We start from the raw sequence: 19,408 nt of genomic DNA on the forward strand, positions 1-19,408 counted from the left end.
GAATGGAATGGAATAGAATAGAATAGAATAGAATAGAATAGAATAGAATAGAATAGAATAGAATAGAATAGAATAGAATAGAATAGGATTTATTCTGCCAAATGTGATTAGACATACAACAAATTTGTCTCTGGTGCGGAAGTTCTCAGTATACATGCAAAGTGACAATAAATAAAATTTAATGAATTAAAATTAAAGTAAGTAAAAAGGACAGTAAATAAAGTAAATAAATAAACACATAAATTTCTGCTTTTGCAAGAGAGGTTGGTACAGATTGTTTTGCTCCAATTTCATACTTTTAGGTTATTAAAAAATATTTTCTTAATCCCTGCAATTACATGATAGACAATTAATATGAAACTATCAAACTTTGGATTTTGCTGCTTAGTAAGAAGCCTGCTATATTAAGGATGACTTCAAACCAAGGCTTTCCTCCAAACTACATATGAAATCAGTTTACTTCCTGATGAGCAGTTAATAAAATGCAGTGAATGAGATACTCAAGGAACTGTAGAATGTAAAAGCAAAAAATAATTTATTAAAGGACTGGGATATTGGACTTTAAAGAGAAAAGGCTTAGAAGGAAAATTTCCAGAATAATTCAAGTCTAAAAAGACATGCTGATGGATTTTAGACCTTGGAAATAATTTTGACTTTATTTGATAAAAGGTTAAGAGAAACAACAACTCTGAACTCTGCTTAATAAAGATTAATTTAATATTATTGGACACTTGGGGTGGGAGATGGTCAAAGAAGATAAAGAAGAAAAAGACAAACTTCTCTAAAGAAGGAAGTGTATAAAGATGAGTTCAGACTGAACATACTTTGTTTTAATTTGTATGGGAAGGAGAGAGATGAAAGGAAAGCCCCAGGAGCTCCAGGCTTTAAAAGATGATCAAATTAATGGAGGAAGTTAAGTTATATTATAAACTACGAGAAGATGTGACAGTAAAATGGGTCTCCATGTTTAGAGGTAGTCTATAACTGGGAACCAATACTTTGCAGGAACCAAACAAAATGAAACAAAACAAAAAAACTACAGTAGCTGACAGTGATGCATAACAGATCAATTACCTTGATAATCTAGGTAATCATGAGAAACAACAGTTTATTTACTGAAGGACCTACAGTGAATGTAGACTTGGAATTTAAGGAGGATGTCTTGAGACAGACTAGAGACAGAACTTGAGCTGGGGAGGATTTTGACCCTTTCCCCGCTATTCAACAATGTTTATAAAAATCCCTGTAACTAGAGTTATTGAATAAACCTGAGAAGTCAACTCAACTAGAGTAACAACCATCAAACTCTGCTACTTCATCCTGAGGAAATTCTTGATCTTAGTTACTTGATGCTAAGTTGACACTGGTTGCCAAACAAGAAAATATTTCCTGCTTGCCTCAGACTTAATCTCTCCTTATGAAATAAGACTTGTTCAAATTCCAGGTAACCATGATAGAGATTTGGGGATATAACTCTGTAATCGATTCAGTAGTTGTTTCTTCTTGGTTTAGTTTGATGCCAACTGGCCACCTTTGCCTTTGCTTCTCAGTGTTTTTACTTTCTTGCTACTATAAAAGATCATAATTTTTAACTGTGAGGTTTAGTCTATATCTGTTTTCTGTTCCTTTGTTTGATCTTACTTTAATTTAGATTTAAGGAGCTATAGGAGTTCTGTTTTGCATTGTCCTCACAGTTGGCAACTCTCAGGCCTAACAATTAAGGCACAGAGGCCCTTGTGATCTGTGGCAAAGAGTCATATTGGAACCAATCATAACTGCCTTCTATGGTCTACTTGAGTTGTGATGAGGTTAGGTTTCTAGTTTTATATATATATTGTCATTGCGCAGTGTGTGTGTGTGTGTGTAAGAGAGAGGGGGAGGAGGGAGAGAGAGGGGGAGAGGGAGCTTTCAAAGTAGTCTTGATTTTTTATGACTGCCTGGACAACTCCCTGCAGTTGATTAGGGGACTGCAGGCTTAAACATATAAAGAACATATAAAGAACAGTTGCTGGAATTGGGTATGTCTAGTTTAATGAAAAGAAGGACTAGGGGAGAGATAGCATTGTTCCAATATCTCAGGGGCTGCCACAAAGAAGAGAGAGTCTATGGAGAAGAGCTATTCTCCAAAGCACCTGAGGGTAGCACAAGAAGCAATGGGTGGAAACTAATCAAGGAGAGAAGCAACCTAGAACTAAGGAGGAACTTTCTGACTGCTAGAACAATCAGTGGAACAATTTGCCTCCAGAAATTGTGAATGCCCCAACACTGGAAGTTTTAAAGAAGAAATTGGACAACATTTGTCTGAAATGGTATATAGTTTCCTACCTGAGCAGGGGGTTGGACTAGGTCCCTTCCAGTTCTGTTATTCAGTTTTCTTGGCAAAGTCACCAAGATAGCTTCATGCCAAAGATGGACCTTAGGGTCTCCAAGTTTCCAGTCAATACCTTAACCACTACACTGGTTCCCAACTAATGAGTAATGATTTTAAAATTTGTGCAAATAGGTGATAGCACTTGAGTAAGCTACGTTTTAGGTTTCTGAATTCTCTCTGCCCACATTTCCCAAGTCTTTGAGTGGCCTTCCCCAATGCAGTAGATGAACTGCAGCAACCTGGAAAGAGGCTGCAGCTCTTCTTCATTTTTGGTCTTTTCCTTGGAATCAAAAAGAGAATTTTTTACAATCAGATACATTCTTCCTCTACCTGAAATCCCCTATCTATGTTTTGGTTCATATGTTTCCGAAAACATAGAGTAAGTCTGAGAATGATTGTTGGAAGGGACCTTTATAACAATCAGAATCCTGTGTATCAGAGCCTTTTTAGAGTTTTTCCTGGAACTCACAGTCTCCCAATTTTCAGCCTTATGCCCTAATCACTACACTGATTCTCTTTTATCATCATGCATGTTATCCTAAATATTATTCACATACAGGTGATCTTAGTGTCTGATGCTTTTTTATACTATGTACCTGGGTTTTTGTCTATTTGCTGCTAACAAGCTTGAAGTAATTTGTGTGAGAAGTAAAACTTTGGGGGGGGGATATGTTCTATGATTTGAAAAGAATTGATTTCTCTTGTGTTTATACCTAGTGTACTTACAAATGCCAACCCATAGCCTCCAGTTACACCCCTGAAGCAGATAACTTGATAGGTAACTTTAATTTAATTAACCATTTTTTTATGGATAATGGGCCCCTATATCAAAACGGGACAAATATAAATCCTCTAATTGCAAACCAATTTGTGCAATAGATGTTATAGCAAAATTATATACTGAACTTCTGCTCAAAGTAGATGATTGGACTTCAGAAAATAACATCTGGAATAGCTACCTGGCTTTAAGCATGGCTACTTTACAGTAGATTAAGCCTTTGTGTTAAATACAGGTTTGAAAATGTGATTTTCCCAGTCAACTGTTGCTATATACGATGATCTGATCCTCATCTCATAAGCTATGGTTGGGAAAAACATTTATCATCTCTAGGAGATAATTTTAATTTTGTGTTTAATTTAGAGTTTAATTTACTGTTTAGTGTCTGACCCAGTACAATGCCCCTCCAGCTTTGATCTTCCAAGGAAAAACTGGACAGCGCTTTCTATAGTCCAGAGGTGTCCAACCTTGGCAACTTTATGATTTGTAGGCTTCAACTCCCAGAATGGCTGGCTGGGGAATTCTGGGAGTTGAAGTCCACAGGTCTTAAAGTGGCTAAGGTTAGACACTCCTGCTATTAGTCAATCACTGAGGCTAAAGGCAGATCATATTTTGGCAGCAAGAGAGTGGCTTTGAGGTACAATCTGGTGATAACCAAGTGGCTTTGAGGTACAACTTGGATAATAATGTTAAAATGGAAACCACACCCTGAATGGTAATCACCCAGATGATTACTTTGCCTCTCTATCTACATCAACATCACAGGCCCCAACAAGCAAACACAGAAGTTTAGAGTTGTTTTAATATGTTCTTCCTCTAATATGATTCATGCCGTCATCTTCCAGAAAAGACTCTTTGGAATCTGTTGGACAAATGTTGCACAAAAGAATGAACACAAATTTGGCATTAGGACTCATAACAAGGACAGAGTAATATTAAAGCATTTCATCCTTCTAGGACACCCCTCAGGCTTCAAAGTTAGTGGTTTGTGGGGGGGGACACATTAATTCCAAAATCGAGTAAGAGGTTGCTGAACTCACATTAAAAGGTTTCAGGAAATCACAAAGGGTCTTAACAATACTACAGTTTGAAACACAATTATTAATTGATAAGGGGTTGATCCTTTGACTTCACATGTAAATTACAACTGCATAATCAATCTGTCATCCACTCTCTTCCATCCCCACCCTCAATTTAAATCCTCAATCAGTCTCGCCATTCTGGCACCAAGTAAATAAGCAAAGAGAGAAGCAGGTGTGATTGTAATGCAATGAGGAAATTGTAAACAATAATTTGTATATACTCCATTGGCTAGAGATGCCAAACTGGGGAATGTATTTAGGAAAATGGGAGTTCCGGAACATCTTACTGCTCTCATCCTCATAAAAAAAGTACACACAGAACAGAAAACCTAGGCCAGATGAAATCGGCTGAAACTGACTAGATCTAGGTCAGCAGATGAATGAGACAAGGCTGCATGTTCTCCTCATTTGTTCAACCTTAATGCTGAATATTATTATTGAAGAAGATTGTGCTTGGAAATGATCTGTGTGGTTTTAAAACTGGAGAAAGATTAATAACCTGTGCTATACTGATAATACTACTCAGATAACTGAAAATGCAAATGATTTGCAAGTGTAATTATGGAAGACCAGCAGTCCCAAAAATGCTTTTCAAAGGCAACTGGACTTTCTTGTTTTTTTTCCTTGAAAATACTTTGCTTCTCATCCAAGAAACTTCTTCAGTTTTGACTGAATGATGGGGAATACAAGGATTTACATTCTTTGAATCCGGTCATTAGCACTCTAAAGGCGTTTGTTTGTTTGTGTTTAATTTATAAGCTGCTCATCTTACCTCAAGATAAGACAGGATGGTTTGCCTTCTGCAACAATTTCTGATTAACAACTGAAGTTATATAATAACCTTCAGAGTTCAAAATGTTTTGGTCAATTACAAAAATAAAGTTTCTTAAATAAACAAGAAATAATGGATGGAAACTAATCAAGGAGACAAGCAACCTGGAATTAAGGAGAAACTTCCTGATAGTGAGAACAATTAACCAGTGAAACAGCTTGCCTTCAGACTTTGTGGGTGCTTCATCACTGGAGGTTTTTAAGAAGAGACCGCTCAGCCATTTGTCTGAAATTGTATAGGGTCTTCTGCTTGAGCAGGGGGCTGGTCTAGATCTCCAAGGTCCCTTCCAGCTCTATTTTGACTCTAATTCTGATTCTGATTCTGATTCAGACAATTTCTTTTCCCTAGGATGTTTGATCTAGGATCTTGTCCAATACTTGATCGGTCACCAATACTTTTGTTTAGTTTCATTTTTGCTTCTCTAACTCTTCTTAGGTTTAATCTCATCATATAATTTGCTCTTTAAAAAAGGCTAAAGGTTTCCCTTGTCCAGTCATGTCTGGCTCTAGGTACTTGCTTTTTAAACGTTTCTTACTACAGTATATCTCCTTTCTAAAAGATCCCCTTTAGCAGCATATTCCAAGAGTTGTTGATTAATTGACTGTAATATTACCAACAAGTCAGAGTTTGCAATGTCTCTTGCAGTAATGATGAAAGACTCCCTGGAGATACAATCACTCAGTATATCTTCCATTCAAACTAAAACTCCAGCCAAAGTACTCCGATCTGGGGTGGGTGTATGTATGTAATTTCTTAGGTGAAGTCACACTCCTCATAAGTGAGAGGTAAATGGAGGGTGATATGACAGAAGGCAGCTGTTCCATAGGGAAGAAAAGAATGTGGAGAAGGAAAAGGCTGCAAATATTTGTTTATGTAGCAAATGATCTTCCTAAAATTCCAAGGGGAGAAACAATATAAATAACAGTTTTATTAGTTCTTGTTTCTAGCAATCCAAAACATGTTCATGATTTGCAGGAGAGAGAGAGAGAGAGAAAACCTGTGTCTTGATAAATCACAACTTTGCTGAAAGCAGAGATGGGATTCAGCCGGTTCGATCTGCCACTTTCCTCTAAGTCCCATCCATTCAAGATGGCTGCTGCTTCTCTGTGCTGCGCGCTTTCCAGATGGGACTTAGAGGAAAGCGGCAGCTCACAGCTGCTAAATTGCATGAGACGCTCTCTCTCCCAGCAAGAGCAACAGCAGAGAGAAGCAGCCGCTGCCCCGGAGAGCAGACATGGAGCGGAGCAGGCCCCAAAAGACTGCTCGGTCGACTCTCGCCATATGGCGGAAGCTGTGCATGCGCGGAAGCTGTGCACGCACGCATGCGCGCACACTCACATTTTCAGCAAACCGGTTAAGTGGGTTGAATCCCACCACTGGCTGAAAGTCACATTATTGAATCCTACACTGATTGGATCACTGACATATTCAACATAGTGCAGGCTTGTAAGTATACATGATTAAAAATGGCACGTTTAATGTGTAACTCTTTTGACTTTGAGATACAGTGATAGGTTGGTATTCAACTGCTTTGAAACTCAAATTTGGTACTCAACACATTTTGATGTGAAAATTTTGTCTCAGTACTCATTGTTTGTTTGGTACTGAATGGACAAGCTAGATGTCAGTGTCAGCTGCCTTGTGACTCCCTATATTATTCCTTATGGGGAAAATTTGTTTGGGACTTATCATTTTTAGTACTCATTGTGCCTCACGGAGCTAATTAATGATGAGTACCAAGGTACCATTATATATTAATAAAAGCTAATGCAACAGCAAAAAGATAAACTGTGGCATTGGTTCAGCTCTGCAACCCACCAATCTTTTTAAATTTGGATCTGAGAAAGGAAAGTGTTAGAGCTGTGGAATAATAGCAAACGTAACATGAATAATGAGCAAATGATAAAAATAAGTAAAAATAAAAATAGCTGAGTTACTAGAACAAGACTGAATGGGGGAAAATGATGGAAACAGAATGAGTTCTAACTAAATAAAAATCACAATGAAAAGAAAAAAAGCATCAGGAAGTAAATTTAAAGTAAATCAATATAGTATCAGAAATATAGGAGCAATCAGAAAGGCTATTAAACAACTATAAAATGGATCAAATCAAAATGAATATTTAAACAAATCTTACAGTATATTAAATGCCAGTAATAATAAAAGAAAATTAGAGCCAAGATTTTTTGGGGGAGGGTGGGAATTAAAAAACACCAGCTAAGAATGAAAAATGATAGGAGATAAAAAATATTTGAAAAGAGGTGGGGGGAAAATAAAACCAAAAAAAGAAAATAATGCAAGAATAAAAATCACTCTCACTTCATAGAATTATGGGAAGCATATGAAAAAGAGCGGTGTCATAGGAATAGATTGTGTTATTTGGGGGGAACCTTGGTAAGAGTTGAAGTCCATAGGTTGTAAAGCGGCCATAATTGCCCACCCCTGAAATAGACTCTAAAAAGCCAATCGTAATGGTTTAATTTGGACTCTTGCAGAAAGTATAGGGTGGATTTAATGTCCTAAATTGCACTTCTCAATTTTATAATACTAATAGACAACCTGTGACACCTTCGATTATCTTTTCAGAGATATCTCCTACCAGATTCTTCAATGCCTTCAACAATGACAGAGCTTTTAATGTACTGTCTTCACTGGAAACATTGGGATACATTCTGAGATGTATTTTCCTTGAAAATAGCATGTGTTGAACTGTATACAGGAAGTCCTTGATTTACAGCCATCTGTTTAGTGACCGTTCAAAGTTACAACTGCACTGAAAAAAGTGACTTACAACCAGTTCTCCCACTTATGACCATTGCAGCATACCCATGGTTATGTTATCAAAATCTGGATGGTTGATTATCAGCATGTATTTACAACAATTAGGACAATTCTTATGAAAGTAGATAGTTCTTTGTCTGCCACATTTAAGGCAAAGATAAATTATACACAACTTCAATATACTTTTTGACTCTGACTTCAGTCATCCCTCACTATTGGTCCTGTTTACTAAAATTGGCAAGAGTTGGTGTCCAACGTCATTTGGAAGATCTCAGATGTTATACATAAAGTCAACTTCTAGTATAGTTACATATCTCCCTCAGCACCAATTATTAACTGTGAATGGGAAGATGGAATCTTTAAACATGCCTAAGAATGAAGAGATTGTCTTAATGCAACTGCGTATTTTACTCCTGGCTCAGAAATATCTTGGTAACATTTCTTTCTAGCACCTTTATAAGTAAAGGGGAATTTATTTATTGGTTTTGTATCTTTTTACCAATCAGTGATCCTCAAGACACAAGTATAAGCACAGAAACAAATGAACCAAAAGCACCTTTTAAACAATTATGAATGAAATAAGGAGCATTGGCAGGAGAAAAGAGTTGTGCTTTGATACATATTTTCCAAAGCACCAAAAGGCAAGACAAGAAACAATGGATGGAAACTAACCAAGGAGAGAAGCAACGTAGAACTAAGGAGAGATTTCCTAATGGTGAGAGCAATCAACCAATGGAATAGCTTGCCTTCAGAAGTTGTGGGTGCTCCATCACCGGACAAGCTTTTGTCTGAAATGATATAGGATCGCGATGGCGAACCTATGGCACATATTGGTGGGCACGCAAGAGTTGTCCTAGCTCAGCTCCAGCGCACATAGCTGATTTTCAGGCCTTCCTGTCCCACCGGAAGTCAGCAAACAGGCCATTTCCAGCCTCTGGATGGCCTGGGGGGGGGGGGAGGCTGTTTTCGCCCTCCCCAGGCTCCAAGAAAGCCTCTGGAGCCCGGGGAGGGTGAAAAACGGGCCTACCGGGCCCACTGTGCCATTGCGTGCCAAAAGTGGGGGGAGTGCAGGGGGGTCGTGTGCACTTGCGTGGGGGGGGCGAGGCGCATTGTATTATGGGTGTGGGTACGCGCATGCGTGACCCCCTGCACTCCCCCCGCTTTTGGCATGTGACGGCAAAAAGGTTAGCCATCACTGGTATAGGGTCTCCTGCTCAAGCAGGGGATTGGATTAAAAGACCTCTAAGCTCCTTCCCAATTCTATTATTTTATGTTCTGTTTTAAATTGAGGAAACGTTGCCTCAGAATTGAGGAAATTGCAGATTTACAGATCAAAACTGTTAGATTCTAGTCTGCCAGCATGTTCTCTGGAGAACATATCCAGTTCTACATACACACTTTAAAAAATAACCCCCCCCCCCAATAGCTAAGATGTGAATCTCTTAACTTCTAATGATTGGTATTTTTGAAGCCATTTGTGTGCTGTCAGTTGCTTTACAATCAAATCCTACAGGTTTACAAAAAGCTGGCAATTTTTTTCCCCCTTTACTTTGTGTTATCAGCATATACAAAACAAACAAAACGTTTTCAAGGGAGCCCAAGATTACTTCCAGTCACCCAAGCACAGCTTGGGGTGGGGTGCATCTGACGCGTAACAACCGTTTTGAAGCAGAGGAAACCCACAGAGTTTCCTGAGGTAGTTTGAATGCTTCACTAGCCTTGCTCGCGCCCTATCTCCCATTCGTCGTGTCAAGAGATGCACGGCCAGGGTTTGTTTTATTCCGTTCCAGATTGATGGTGAGAATGAAGAACCAAAGCGACTAACAAAGCCTAAGAAACACCCATCATCAAGCTCAGGAAACGTCTTCATAAATTTTAATCACGCTGCAAAACAAGAGCTACGAACGACCCAGATGGGACTCGAACCCACAATCCCCAGCTCCGGAGGCTGATGCCTTATCCATTAGGCCACTGGGTCACTCGGAAAAGAGCTGTGAGAGCCGCGTTCTAAGGGCCCCTCCCGACCACGCATGACTCCGCCCACCCACGTCCGTCCTTTCCCTCCTGTTTTCGTTTCCCCGTCACTAAGAAATTGGCCACGCCCCCTCCCGCCTCGGTTAGCCTCGTGTTCTACCAGCTCACGCCCCCTCATCTCGCTACCCTTTCAGCGGATTCGAAGGCTGGCCGCGTTCTAACTCCTTCTCAAAGGTTTGCCGGCCTGAAACTGATTTACTGGCCGTCTGGAAAGCGTTTACCGCTAACCGGCTATCCATAGTGTCACCACTTGAAAAAAATGCTGTATGTGACCATATAAACAATTAAGAATCCCCGGTAACCAAGCTGACGACATAACGGTCAATTCTACCCCACGCGGAGTTCGTTTCGTAACGCAAACCGCCGCCCCTTTTACGCTGGGAAATGTAGTTCCGCGGGCCTCACGCGTGGGCGTTGCACATAACGATCGCGAGATCTCGGATTTACGAGAGACTCCCTCCCCCCCTCTCTTTCTCTCAGGAACGCGAGAGCTTGAGCGTTTTATATTTTTTCAAACTGGCCAATGAGAAGTTTGCTTGGACTCGAATTGGCCAATGAGAGCGGGAGGCCGCAAGAAGTTTAAATCACACCTCGAGGAGGCGGGGGGTGAGAGGAAACGAGAGTGGGAGCTCCGCAGCTCCAGCAGTTCGGCGCAACGTGTTGGGGCGCTGTCGGGTAAGTGGCTGAGCCGCGCCGGGTCTGTGGGGGGTGAGCAGGCTTAGAGGGTCAGAAAGCGGGGAAACGTCGGTTCAAAAGCCTGGGGGAGGGGGGATGTTAATGAAATACTTTTCCAGACCGGTTCCGGTCACCTTCCTTCTTCTCTCTGCCGCCGCTCGTTCGTATTTGTAACGTTGTTTCACGAAAGCTTCATTTCCTAGCTAGGGAAATAGCCAGGGCGCTTTTTCGTTCGCCTGAGTTGGCTCATTTAGCCGAGGTTTTAACTCAAGTTGGCTCACTTTTCTGGGCTCGCGCGACACGCTGGACTGTTAAAATTTATGAGAACCGAGTTCGCCCAACGCGCGAAGGGTGTACAAATAAATTGCGGTTGAGGGGGGGGGGGGTGTCTTGTGACCGCTGCCAGTGAGTGAGTGGTGTGTTTGGGGAGGGGATGTGAGGATAACAACGGCGTTGCGTGTAATGCCCTAAAAATTCTCTCTTCGCAATTTCAATGGACTTTCCGCAAGATTGACCGCGGGCCTAAAGTAGATGTCCAGAGTAAAAGCAGTAAATTCAGAGATTGAGCTCATTTCCTTCCGAAGAGAAATTAAAATGCTTTGAGAGCCCTATTGTAGACTCTAATCCCCTTAATTCAGAGGCGTAAAGTTTGAAACCAAGTCAGCTTGTGTGTATCTTAAACGTTCGCAAACTTGAAGCCCTAGGGAAAGTTTAAATTTAAATACCATTTAAGTCAATGTTTGAATAAAATATGCTTGAAACAGAGCTGCCTTTTTGGCCGTAAACTGCATCTTATCCGGCGTTTGCCAGCTGTAGGTAATTTACGAATGGATGCCAATTACAGTTCTGCAGTCAATATCGTTAAAGGGTAATATCTTAATTTTAACTACTGGGTCTTTTTGTAGGTTTAAAGACATATCTGTATAACAGTCACCATGTCTACCAATGAGAATGCTGGGGCAATGGCTGCCCGCCTGAACAGATTCAAGAACAAGGGCAAAGATTCCAATGTGAGTAACTGTCAACTAGGGATACAACTGCTTGTATTTTTAAAGCCGTAGCTCAGCTTTTCAATGTATGTGTTCACTAGGAAATGAGGCGACGACGGGTGGAAGTCAATGTAGAACTGAGAAAAGCTAAAAAAGATGACCAAATGCTTAAAAGGCGAAATGTAGGCACTTTTCCAGATGATGCCACTTCACCTCTGCAAGAAAATCGGGGCAATCAGGTAAGTGCCTATTTTATAAGCCTTCTGAAGATTTGCCTTTAGTTGTCTACTTTAAGCTGTAGTTCTGGTTTTGGACAGGTATTTTTCCCAGTCCAGTTTCCCAGTAAGGGGGGGGCAGAGATTCAACCTGAGGCTTTCTGTTCACTATCATTGAGTTGTAGGTCTTACAAGCTACATTGTAAAATATAACAACACATTTTTGATCTACTCTAATTTGACTTTTGTGAACAAAATAAGTTTGAACATTGGAATGTAAAAAAGAAGTATCTTTTGTTCTATCTTAGTAAAGGAAACTGTAAAATTAAGGTTTGTGTATGTAATGGTGTAGCGCTGGTGAAGTTATTTTCCAAGAATACTGTAATTGTTAAACTTAATGTAGTTGTTTGAAATGTTGCTTGCAGGTTGCTGTTCACTGGTCTGTTGAAGAAATTGTTAAAGGCATTAACAATACTAATTTAGAATTCCAGCTGCAGGCTACTCAGGCTGCCAGGTAAGTGTCAGTATGCATTATATTCTGCATGAAACAAACTGCAGATAAGAGGTGAAAAATTGTAATCTGAAGTTTCATAGTAATATTTAGGACAAGAAGCTAAGAACTTGATACAGTTTTTAGCACAGTAAGAAAGCATATTTTTCTTACTTAATGGGTTAACCAAAATCTATTTTTGTTTAGTTTTGGCAATGCAGTATACAATCCAGAAAATTGTGGCTTTGTGCAGGATATGAGCCCAATTGATATATGATGGTTAGATGAGAGTAATGGGAATATCTAAAACTTTTAGAATACAAATCGGCAACCTAATTCTCTTGGTACAAGATGTTGGTACAAAATAAAGCATTAGGAATATGCAAGGTACTGTAAAAGTAATAGTTTATTTCATTTAGTCTATTAGTAATTGCTAGAAAACTTTGGACTTGCTATATGAGTACCAAAAACTAAACCTCATCCATGTTTATTGCCACTAAACTCAGATTTTGCATCTTATATACAATGCTTTGCAGCAAAAGGAATATTTCATTGTTCTGTGTCTAACTGAAACTGTAGTGACCAACTTTCCAAAATAAAATATGACTAACAACTGTTGTCATGGAAATGTAAATGTTCTCTCTAAAATATAGATAGGAAAGCTAAATTTATTTCTCTTACACATAGGAAACTGCTATCCCGAGAAAAGCAGCCCCCTATAGACCAGATTATTAGAGCTGGCTTGATACCAAAATTTGTGTCCTTTTTGGGAAAAGCAAACTGCAGCCCTATTCAGTTTGAAGCTGCTTGGGCACTGACCAATATTGCTTCCGGCACATCAGACCAGACAAAAGCTGTAGTAGAGGGTGGAGCAATTCCTGCCTTTATATCTCTACTGGCTTCTCCTCATACTCACATTAGTGAGCAAGCTGTATGGGCTTTAGGGAATATTGCAGGTAAGTTGGTAAAGCTGATGTGTTTCTTGTAAGTAACAGTATGCAAAAAAGCTGATGTATTTCATTTGAAATGCAAGATTTTTTTTCATATTTGTATAGTGCATAGGTACATAACTTTTTCCAAGTATAATCCTATGCCAGCATTTTCAACATTAAGAGCTGAGGGCGCCGTATTATATGGAACTTGTAGCTATTTCAGAGCCTTTTCTAGAATTCCTAACATTAAATGTTGAGGGCTGAGGGGATATCACTTAATATATGGAAGTTTGTTAAATATGCCCTTGAGCTTAAAATCTTCATTATGGTGCTTAGGTAGAAATTATGTAAAATTATGTACATTCCAATGCTACACATTTCAAGATTTTTTTTTTACAGCTCCGCAATGCTACTGTTGAAATCATTTCCACATGATGGTATTCAATGACTAACATATGTGACTACAATGTTCTTTGGCTTCTGGTCCATAGTGGCTAGTTTACCAAGGGTTTTAATGCTGTTATCAACAGGCTTCCTTGTTTCCTCTTCTTGAATAGTTTTCTATGGCAGTTATTTTTATAATGCTTGGATTGTAATCAAGTCAGTTTGTCATGGTGGTATTCCTGCCCTGAATTAGCAGTAATTCCATATGACCTCTTGGTCTTAGCATTTGACACTCTATTTCTGCCTTCAGGTGATGGCTCTGCTTATAGAGACTTAGTTATTAAATATGGTGCACTCGACCCACTTTTGGCTCTGCTTGCTGTTCCTGATCTCTCTTCTATATCTGTAAGTGTGAATTCTCAGCTAAAATCTTAAATGTGAAAAACAATTTCAGCACTATTTAATCATAACCATGTTTTTTTTTCCAGATTGGCTACTTGCGTAACATAACTTGGACTTTATCAAACCTCTGCCGTAACAAGAACCCTGCACCACCCATTGAAGCTGTTGAACAGATTCTGCCCACTTTAGTTCGCCTACTGCATTACCATGACCATGAAGTTTTGGCAGACACATGCTGGGCTATTTCTTATTTGACTGATGGGTCAAATGATAGAATTGAAGTAGTGGTCAAAACTGGCCTAGTGCCACAATTGGTGAAACTGCTAGCCTGTGGAGAAGTTCCAATAATGGTAAGATAAATTAGGGAAGGTTATGAAGTACTGAAATTCTTCATATGGGAGATGCAGTTCCCAACTCAAGTGTAGTAATCTCAACTTCTTGAGAAGCATACTTTTAATATTCTTTGGTTTAGAAATTGTTTCAGTATATTCATGTTGCTTAAATTGTAAGTTCTTTTGGGTGAATGTAGTGTTATCTTGAAATGGCTATACCTCTTTCTTTGACAGAAATTATTGAAATGTCCTTTTAATTTTCTATTTGGACATACTGATTTTTCATATTACCAAGTTCTACTCCTGCCTTAGGCACAAAGCTAACTGGCTGAATTTGGACCAGTCACTTTCTCTCAGCGTTAGGAAAGCAGCCATTACCAAAAATAAGTAAACTTTGATAGCTTGCCAAGAAAACTGCAGGGACGTGTTCAGGCAGTTGTCAGGAGTCAACACTGATTTGAATAGCCATGGAATTGAACAGATATGTGAATTCCACAAAGGTGTCCCCTACTGTATAATAAGATTTTTTTTTGTCAATTTTTTTTACATTTTTACAGTGGGTATACAATCATCCTCTAATGTTGCTGTTGCATTTTATGGTTATGATGAAGTAAAAGATTTAGGCAGCTTTTAACAGTTGGTTAAACAGTTATAGTATATATTTAGAATAGTAGTATTGAGAATTACATTAAGAACTTTCCTGGAGGGGCAGGCAAGCCTGCATGTAAATATTGAGGTATTGCTAAGTTTTCTTCCATATTCTGTAGACCAAGCATGTCCATGAGCCACATACTGTCCTGGACAGTTCGTAAAGTGACCCCACAAAATCCTCAACTTTCAACATGTGATTTATACGCAGATTTATTTTATATGCAGCCCAAAGCTTCCTCTTGTTCAGTATCTTAAACCTCTTTTCCAGACTCCATCGTTAAGAGCTATAGGAAACATTGTAACGGGGACTGATGAGCAAACTCAAAGTGTAATAGATGCTGGAGCACTAGTTGTCTTCCCAAGTCTGCTTATTCACCCCAAAAACAACATCCAGAAAGAAGCTGCATGGACTATGTCTAACATAACTGCTGGCCGCCAGGATCAGATCCAGAAGGTTGTGGATCACGGGCTTGTTCCATATCTTGTTAGCATCTTAAAGAAGGTAACGATGAAAATATATTTTGATATCTCTGCCATCTTTACCTTGCAATGAACTTTGGCTTTAAAAACATGATTTGCCTCTGGGTAGAAATTATTAAATTCATAGTAGCCTATAAGGCTTTATTTTCTATCTAGATGTTTCAGGGACACATTTTTTCAACTTTTGGGGAATGTAATAAAAATAGTCTGTATGAAATATCTTTGCTATTTAAGAACATGGGATATATTGATCTGTCAAATTCTTAATTTAAAAAGGTACATCTAAACAGTGTTTAAATGTTTTGCCATGTAGAACTAGAAAGAAAGAAGGAAAATTTGATCCTATGATATTTTAGAAGGTTCTTTTAACCTTCAGGTGGTTTTTGGAGAGTTATGTGGAAGATTTCAGAGAAAGAACTACAAGTGTCTTTATTCCAAGGCCTGGAAAATTGGGTCATAAACTTTCAATAGATTGAAGAGTCACATGCTAAATGCAACTCATTATGTAAAATGTAAATGCATCAAAACATTTATTTGTATCCCACCCTCATTTTTACAAATAACTCAATACAGAGAGCATATCTAACACCTTCCTCCTCCTCTTTTCCCCACCCCAACCACCCTGTAAGAAGATGGGTTGGGTTGAGAGAGAGAGAGAGACTAGCCCAAAGTTGCCCAGCTGGCTTTCATGGCTAAGGTGGGACTTGAACGTGCAGTCTCTTGCTTTCCAGTCTGATACTTTAACCACTAGACTAAATTGCCTCTCTTTAGTCAGCTAATTAGAGAAGTGCTAGGTTTGAAGATGCAAACTGCCTTATGTTGGTTACTTCTTATCTTTTTGAGGTGATGGCAAATAGAATAAGTTAAAACCATCAGTTTTATGTTCCAAAAGCAGTGAAATAGTATGCAGGAAATGACACTGCTTAACACTGCATTTTAAAAAAAAAACCACACTAATTCTTCCATGATGTATCCAAAACTGAGTCATGTGCTGAGTGGCTGTACAAATCAACTAAACATTTCAAAGGGAGAGCAGAAGTGTATAATCTTACAGTTATACATGTATTTACATTTGTGAGCGTGTCACAAAACGTCTAACTTTACAATATTAAACTTTGTTGGACCCCTTCAAGGCTGTTCTATTGCTGTCTCCTTACTTTCCTGTATCTTAAAACAGGGAGACTTTAAATCCCAGAAGGAAGCTATATGGGCAGTGACCAACTATACAAGTGGAGGAACAATTGGCCAGATCATTTACCTTGTCCAGACAGGTGTATTAGAGCCATTATTGGATCTGCTTGTGGTTAAAGACAGCAAAACAGTCCTGGTGATTCTGGATGCTATTACTAATATTTTTATGGTAAGTTGACAATGCAACCCACTGGGGGCGGGGGGGGGGGGTGGCTGGAGCATTTTGTGTATTTCACTACCAAGAGCTCTTAAAGCTTAAAGCATGTTCAGAATATCTTACTTGTATGAAATGAAATTTGGTCCATTAAAAATGAAATTATCTCTCTAGGCAGCTGAAAAAATAGGTGAGATTGAAAAGCTGTGCATCTTGATTGAAGAATGTGGTGGCTTAGACAAAATTGAAGCTCTACAATCCCATGAAAATGAGCAGGTTTACAAGTCGGCTGCAACTCTGATTGAAAAATATTTTTCAGCAGAGGTAAGTAAATTCAAGTTGGCCTGCAGAGGCTGTTGCATAATAATAAAAAAGCTACCTGATAAAAAGTAGATAAAAAGTTTGTGCATGTAAGGGCTTAGCTTTCTGTAACACCATTAAGGGTGCTGCTGTATTAAAAACATGAAAAGATTGTTACTTTTTATATGTAAACAAGCAACTATTTGTGCTTGAAATATGACAGCATGTATTAGATAGACTGTGAAGAAACTTAGAATAATTTAAGCTTTACTCTTTTATTACAGGAGGAAGATGAGAATGTTGTTCCAGAGTCTGGTTCTGATGCATATACATTCCAAATTCAAGACAGTCCTGATACCTTCAAGTTTTAAGTCTCTTGACCGTCTTCAGCCTGGTTCTTCCCCCCCCTCCCCCCAACTTTCTGTTCTGTCTCTTACACTGCCTTTTTTCTATGTGAAATGTGAAATAGCACTTTGTTTCAACTAAAACTACTTGAAGAGATCATGGCAGTTACCTATGCCAAGTGAACTTGTGTCTTCTACTTATATGTCCTTTTTTGTATTCTGTAAATTCTCCAGTTCTGAATCTACTGCCTTTCAGTAGTGGATGTACCTAGATTTAGATTATATCCTTACTACGGTTGGCCAGACAGAAATGGTTTGTGAATCTTGACTCTCAGTTTGGTTTGCAGAACACACAGCGTTCAGTAGCAAAAGCAAATCTCTCGGACTGATTTTAAAGAATACTTCTTCAAATGAAATAAACTGGTATTTGAGTATCATCCAAAGTGTAAAAAAAACTCTTTTTCTGGAGATGCAAAATGCTACAAGTTCACTGCATGTCAATAACTGTGTACTACCAAACTTTCTGCAGTTACCACCAGAGTCATGTTAGCAGAATGAAAATTATTTGGGGCAAGAAAAGATGGCAAAGCAAACTGAAACATTGATTTATTGTCCTCAGAAGAAGTATTGTATTACCATTTTCAAAATGACATTTTCAATCTATTGTTTCTCAACCTTGGCAACTTTTAAGATTGGGTGTGGACTTCAATTCTTTTCTTAAATAGAGCGAGCCACATTCAGATTTCCCTTGTTTGGGGGAGCAGGGATATAATATGCCAGCAGAAGAGTCACATTAGGCATTTTCCAAATTTGTTGACATGCCGAGACCAAAAGGTTCACTGCTCTAGCGGCAATGGGTGTGTGAGTATATGAAGACTGGGTGTTGCTTCCATTGCATCTAGATCAAGCCTGTGTATTTTATGCCCCTGGGCCACATATGATATTTTGGCTGCCTCGATCCAGCCCATGTAAAATCAGTTGAAATCAAATGTAAATAAGCATGCTGCAGGGAGCAGCAGAAGAAGCTGGATTGGTACCAGTTCTGTGCGGTTGTCACCATATGCTCCTTCAATCGGCCACCAGCTGCGGGAGGGCAAGGAGGGAAGCCACTTCTGCCCCTGCATGGCACTTACCCGTCACCTGGAGCAGCCTGAGGAGATGGTGGTCATTGCATGAGGTCATCTGGGTTTCTCATGTGACCTCTTAGGAAAATTAATTGCCCACTCCTAATCTAGATAACAAGCTTATGGAACTTCTACACTAGCCTAATATTAAACAATAGCCTATAATATGAGCAGGGAAGTATGTTGTTTAGACAGGAAGGATTTAGGAAAAGATTAGAAAATTAATCTTTTGCCTTATTTGATATAATGGCCGATAGCTGGGTTGTTATTTAATTGGTTCTAGCCTTGCTTTGGATAGTTTTTTTAAGGCAAAATGATTTACAAATGTGAAATTTAGCAGAAATCAGCCTGAATATTCAGTATGGTGGAATAGGGTTTTAAAAAGAAAACTTGCTGCATTAAGGACTGTTCTAGTAATCCTACCACCACAGGCCAAGCAGAATTTAAGATGGTCATTATACCCTTGATTTAGCATTGCTACAACCTTGTGTTGAAAGCAGCAGTGGCAAAGTGGTAGCTTAATCAGATCCTCCACAAAAGCTTATAGGTATATTCAGAGCTGTGGAGTCGGGAGATAAATGTTCCGACTCCGACTCTGACTCCGACTCCTCAGTTTTTTGTACTTCCGACTCTGACTCCCCGACTCCGACTCCTCTGTATTAATATGCGAATGTATTTTATACATTCCTTGAAGGAAAGAAAGGCAACATACATGTCATTACCACAGGACTACTGGCTGGGAAGCCAACAGTCTACTGTATTGAACAGTTTAAGCAAAAGACAAACACAATGAAAAAGTTTTATTAATTTTTTTTTATTAATTTAATTAATCAAGTTGCTGGATAGTAGCAGCAGGCATAAACATCA

The 19,408-nt window shown here is 39.1% G+C and overlaps 1 protein-coding gene and 1 non-coding gene across 2 annotated transcripts; one reads left to right on the plus strand and one right to left on the minus strand.

Moving 5' to 3' along the window:
* Positions 1-9,749: 9,749 nt before the first annotated feature.
* On the minus strand, positions 9,750-9,822 carry TRNAR-CCG (transfer RNA arginine (anticodon CCG)). Its single transcript has one exon. It is a non-coding gene; the product is annotated as a tRNA-Arg (tRNA).
* A 662-nt stretch (positions 9,823-10,484) lies between these two features.
* Positions 10,485-17,854, plus strand: KPNA2 (karyopherin subunit alpha 2). Its single transcript, XM_070934752.1, has 11 exons — positions 10,485-10,553; positions 11,459-11,563; positions 11,644-11,781; positions 12,183-12,271; positions 12,935-13,203; positions 13,874-13,968; positions 14,052-14,315; positions 15,217-15,450; positions 16,606-16,788; positions 16,948-17,097; positions 17,358-17,854. The coding sequence occupies exons 2-11, from the start codon at positions 11,489-11,491 to the stop codon at positions 17,442-17,444; spliced, it is 1,584 nt and encodes a 527-aa protein (XP_070790853.1). The 5' UTR covers positions 10,485-10,553; positions 11,459-11,488; the 3' UTR covers positions 17,445-17,854.
* Positions 17,855-19,408: the final 1,554 nt, after the last annotated feature.

The sequence above is a fragment of the Pituophis catenifer genome, unplaced genomic scaffold, assembly GCF_029215685.1.
Source record: "Pituophis catenifer annectens isolate HBS135680 unplaced genomic scaffold, rPitCat1.0.hap2 SCAF_2, whole genome shotgun sequence".
Lineage (NCBI taxonomy): Eukaryota > Metazoa > Chordata > Lepidosauria > Squamata > Colubridae > Pituophis > Pituophis catenifer.

What these genes read in the sequence shown, in the direction of transcription:
- KPNA2 (XM_070934752.1), top strand. Translation starts at nt 11,489, where the DNA reads ATGTCTACCAATGAGAATGCTGGGGCAATGGCTGCCCGCCTGAACAGA. An exon ending in AAGAAAATCGGGGCAATCAG is followed by an intron (nt 11,782 to 12,182) that starts GTAAGTGCCTAT and finishes TGTTGCTTGCAG; the next exon opens with GTTGCTGTTCACTGGTCTGT. An exon ending in GGCTTTAGGGAATATTGCAG is followed by an intron (nt 13,204 to 13,873) that starts GTAAGTTGGTAA and finishes TTCTGCCTTCAG; the next exon opens with GTGATGGCTCTGCTTATAGA.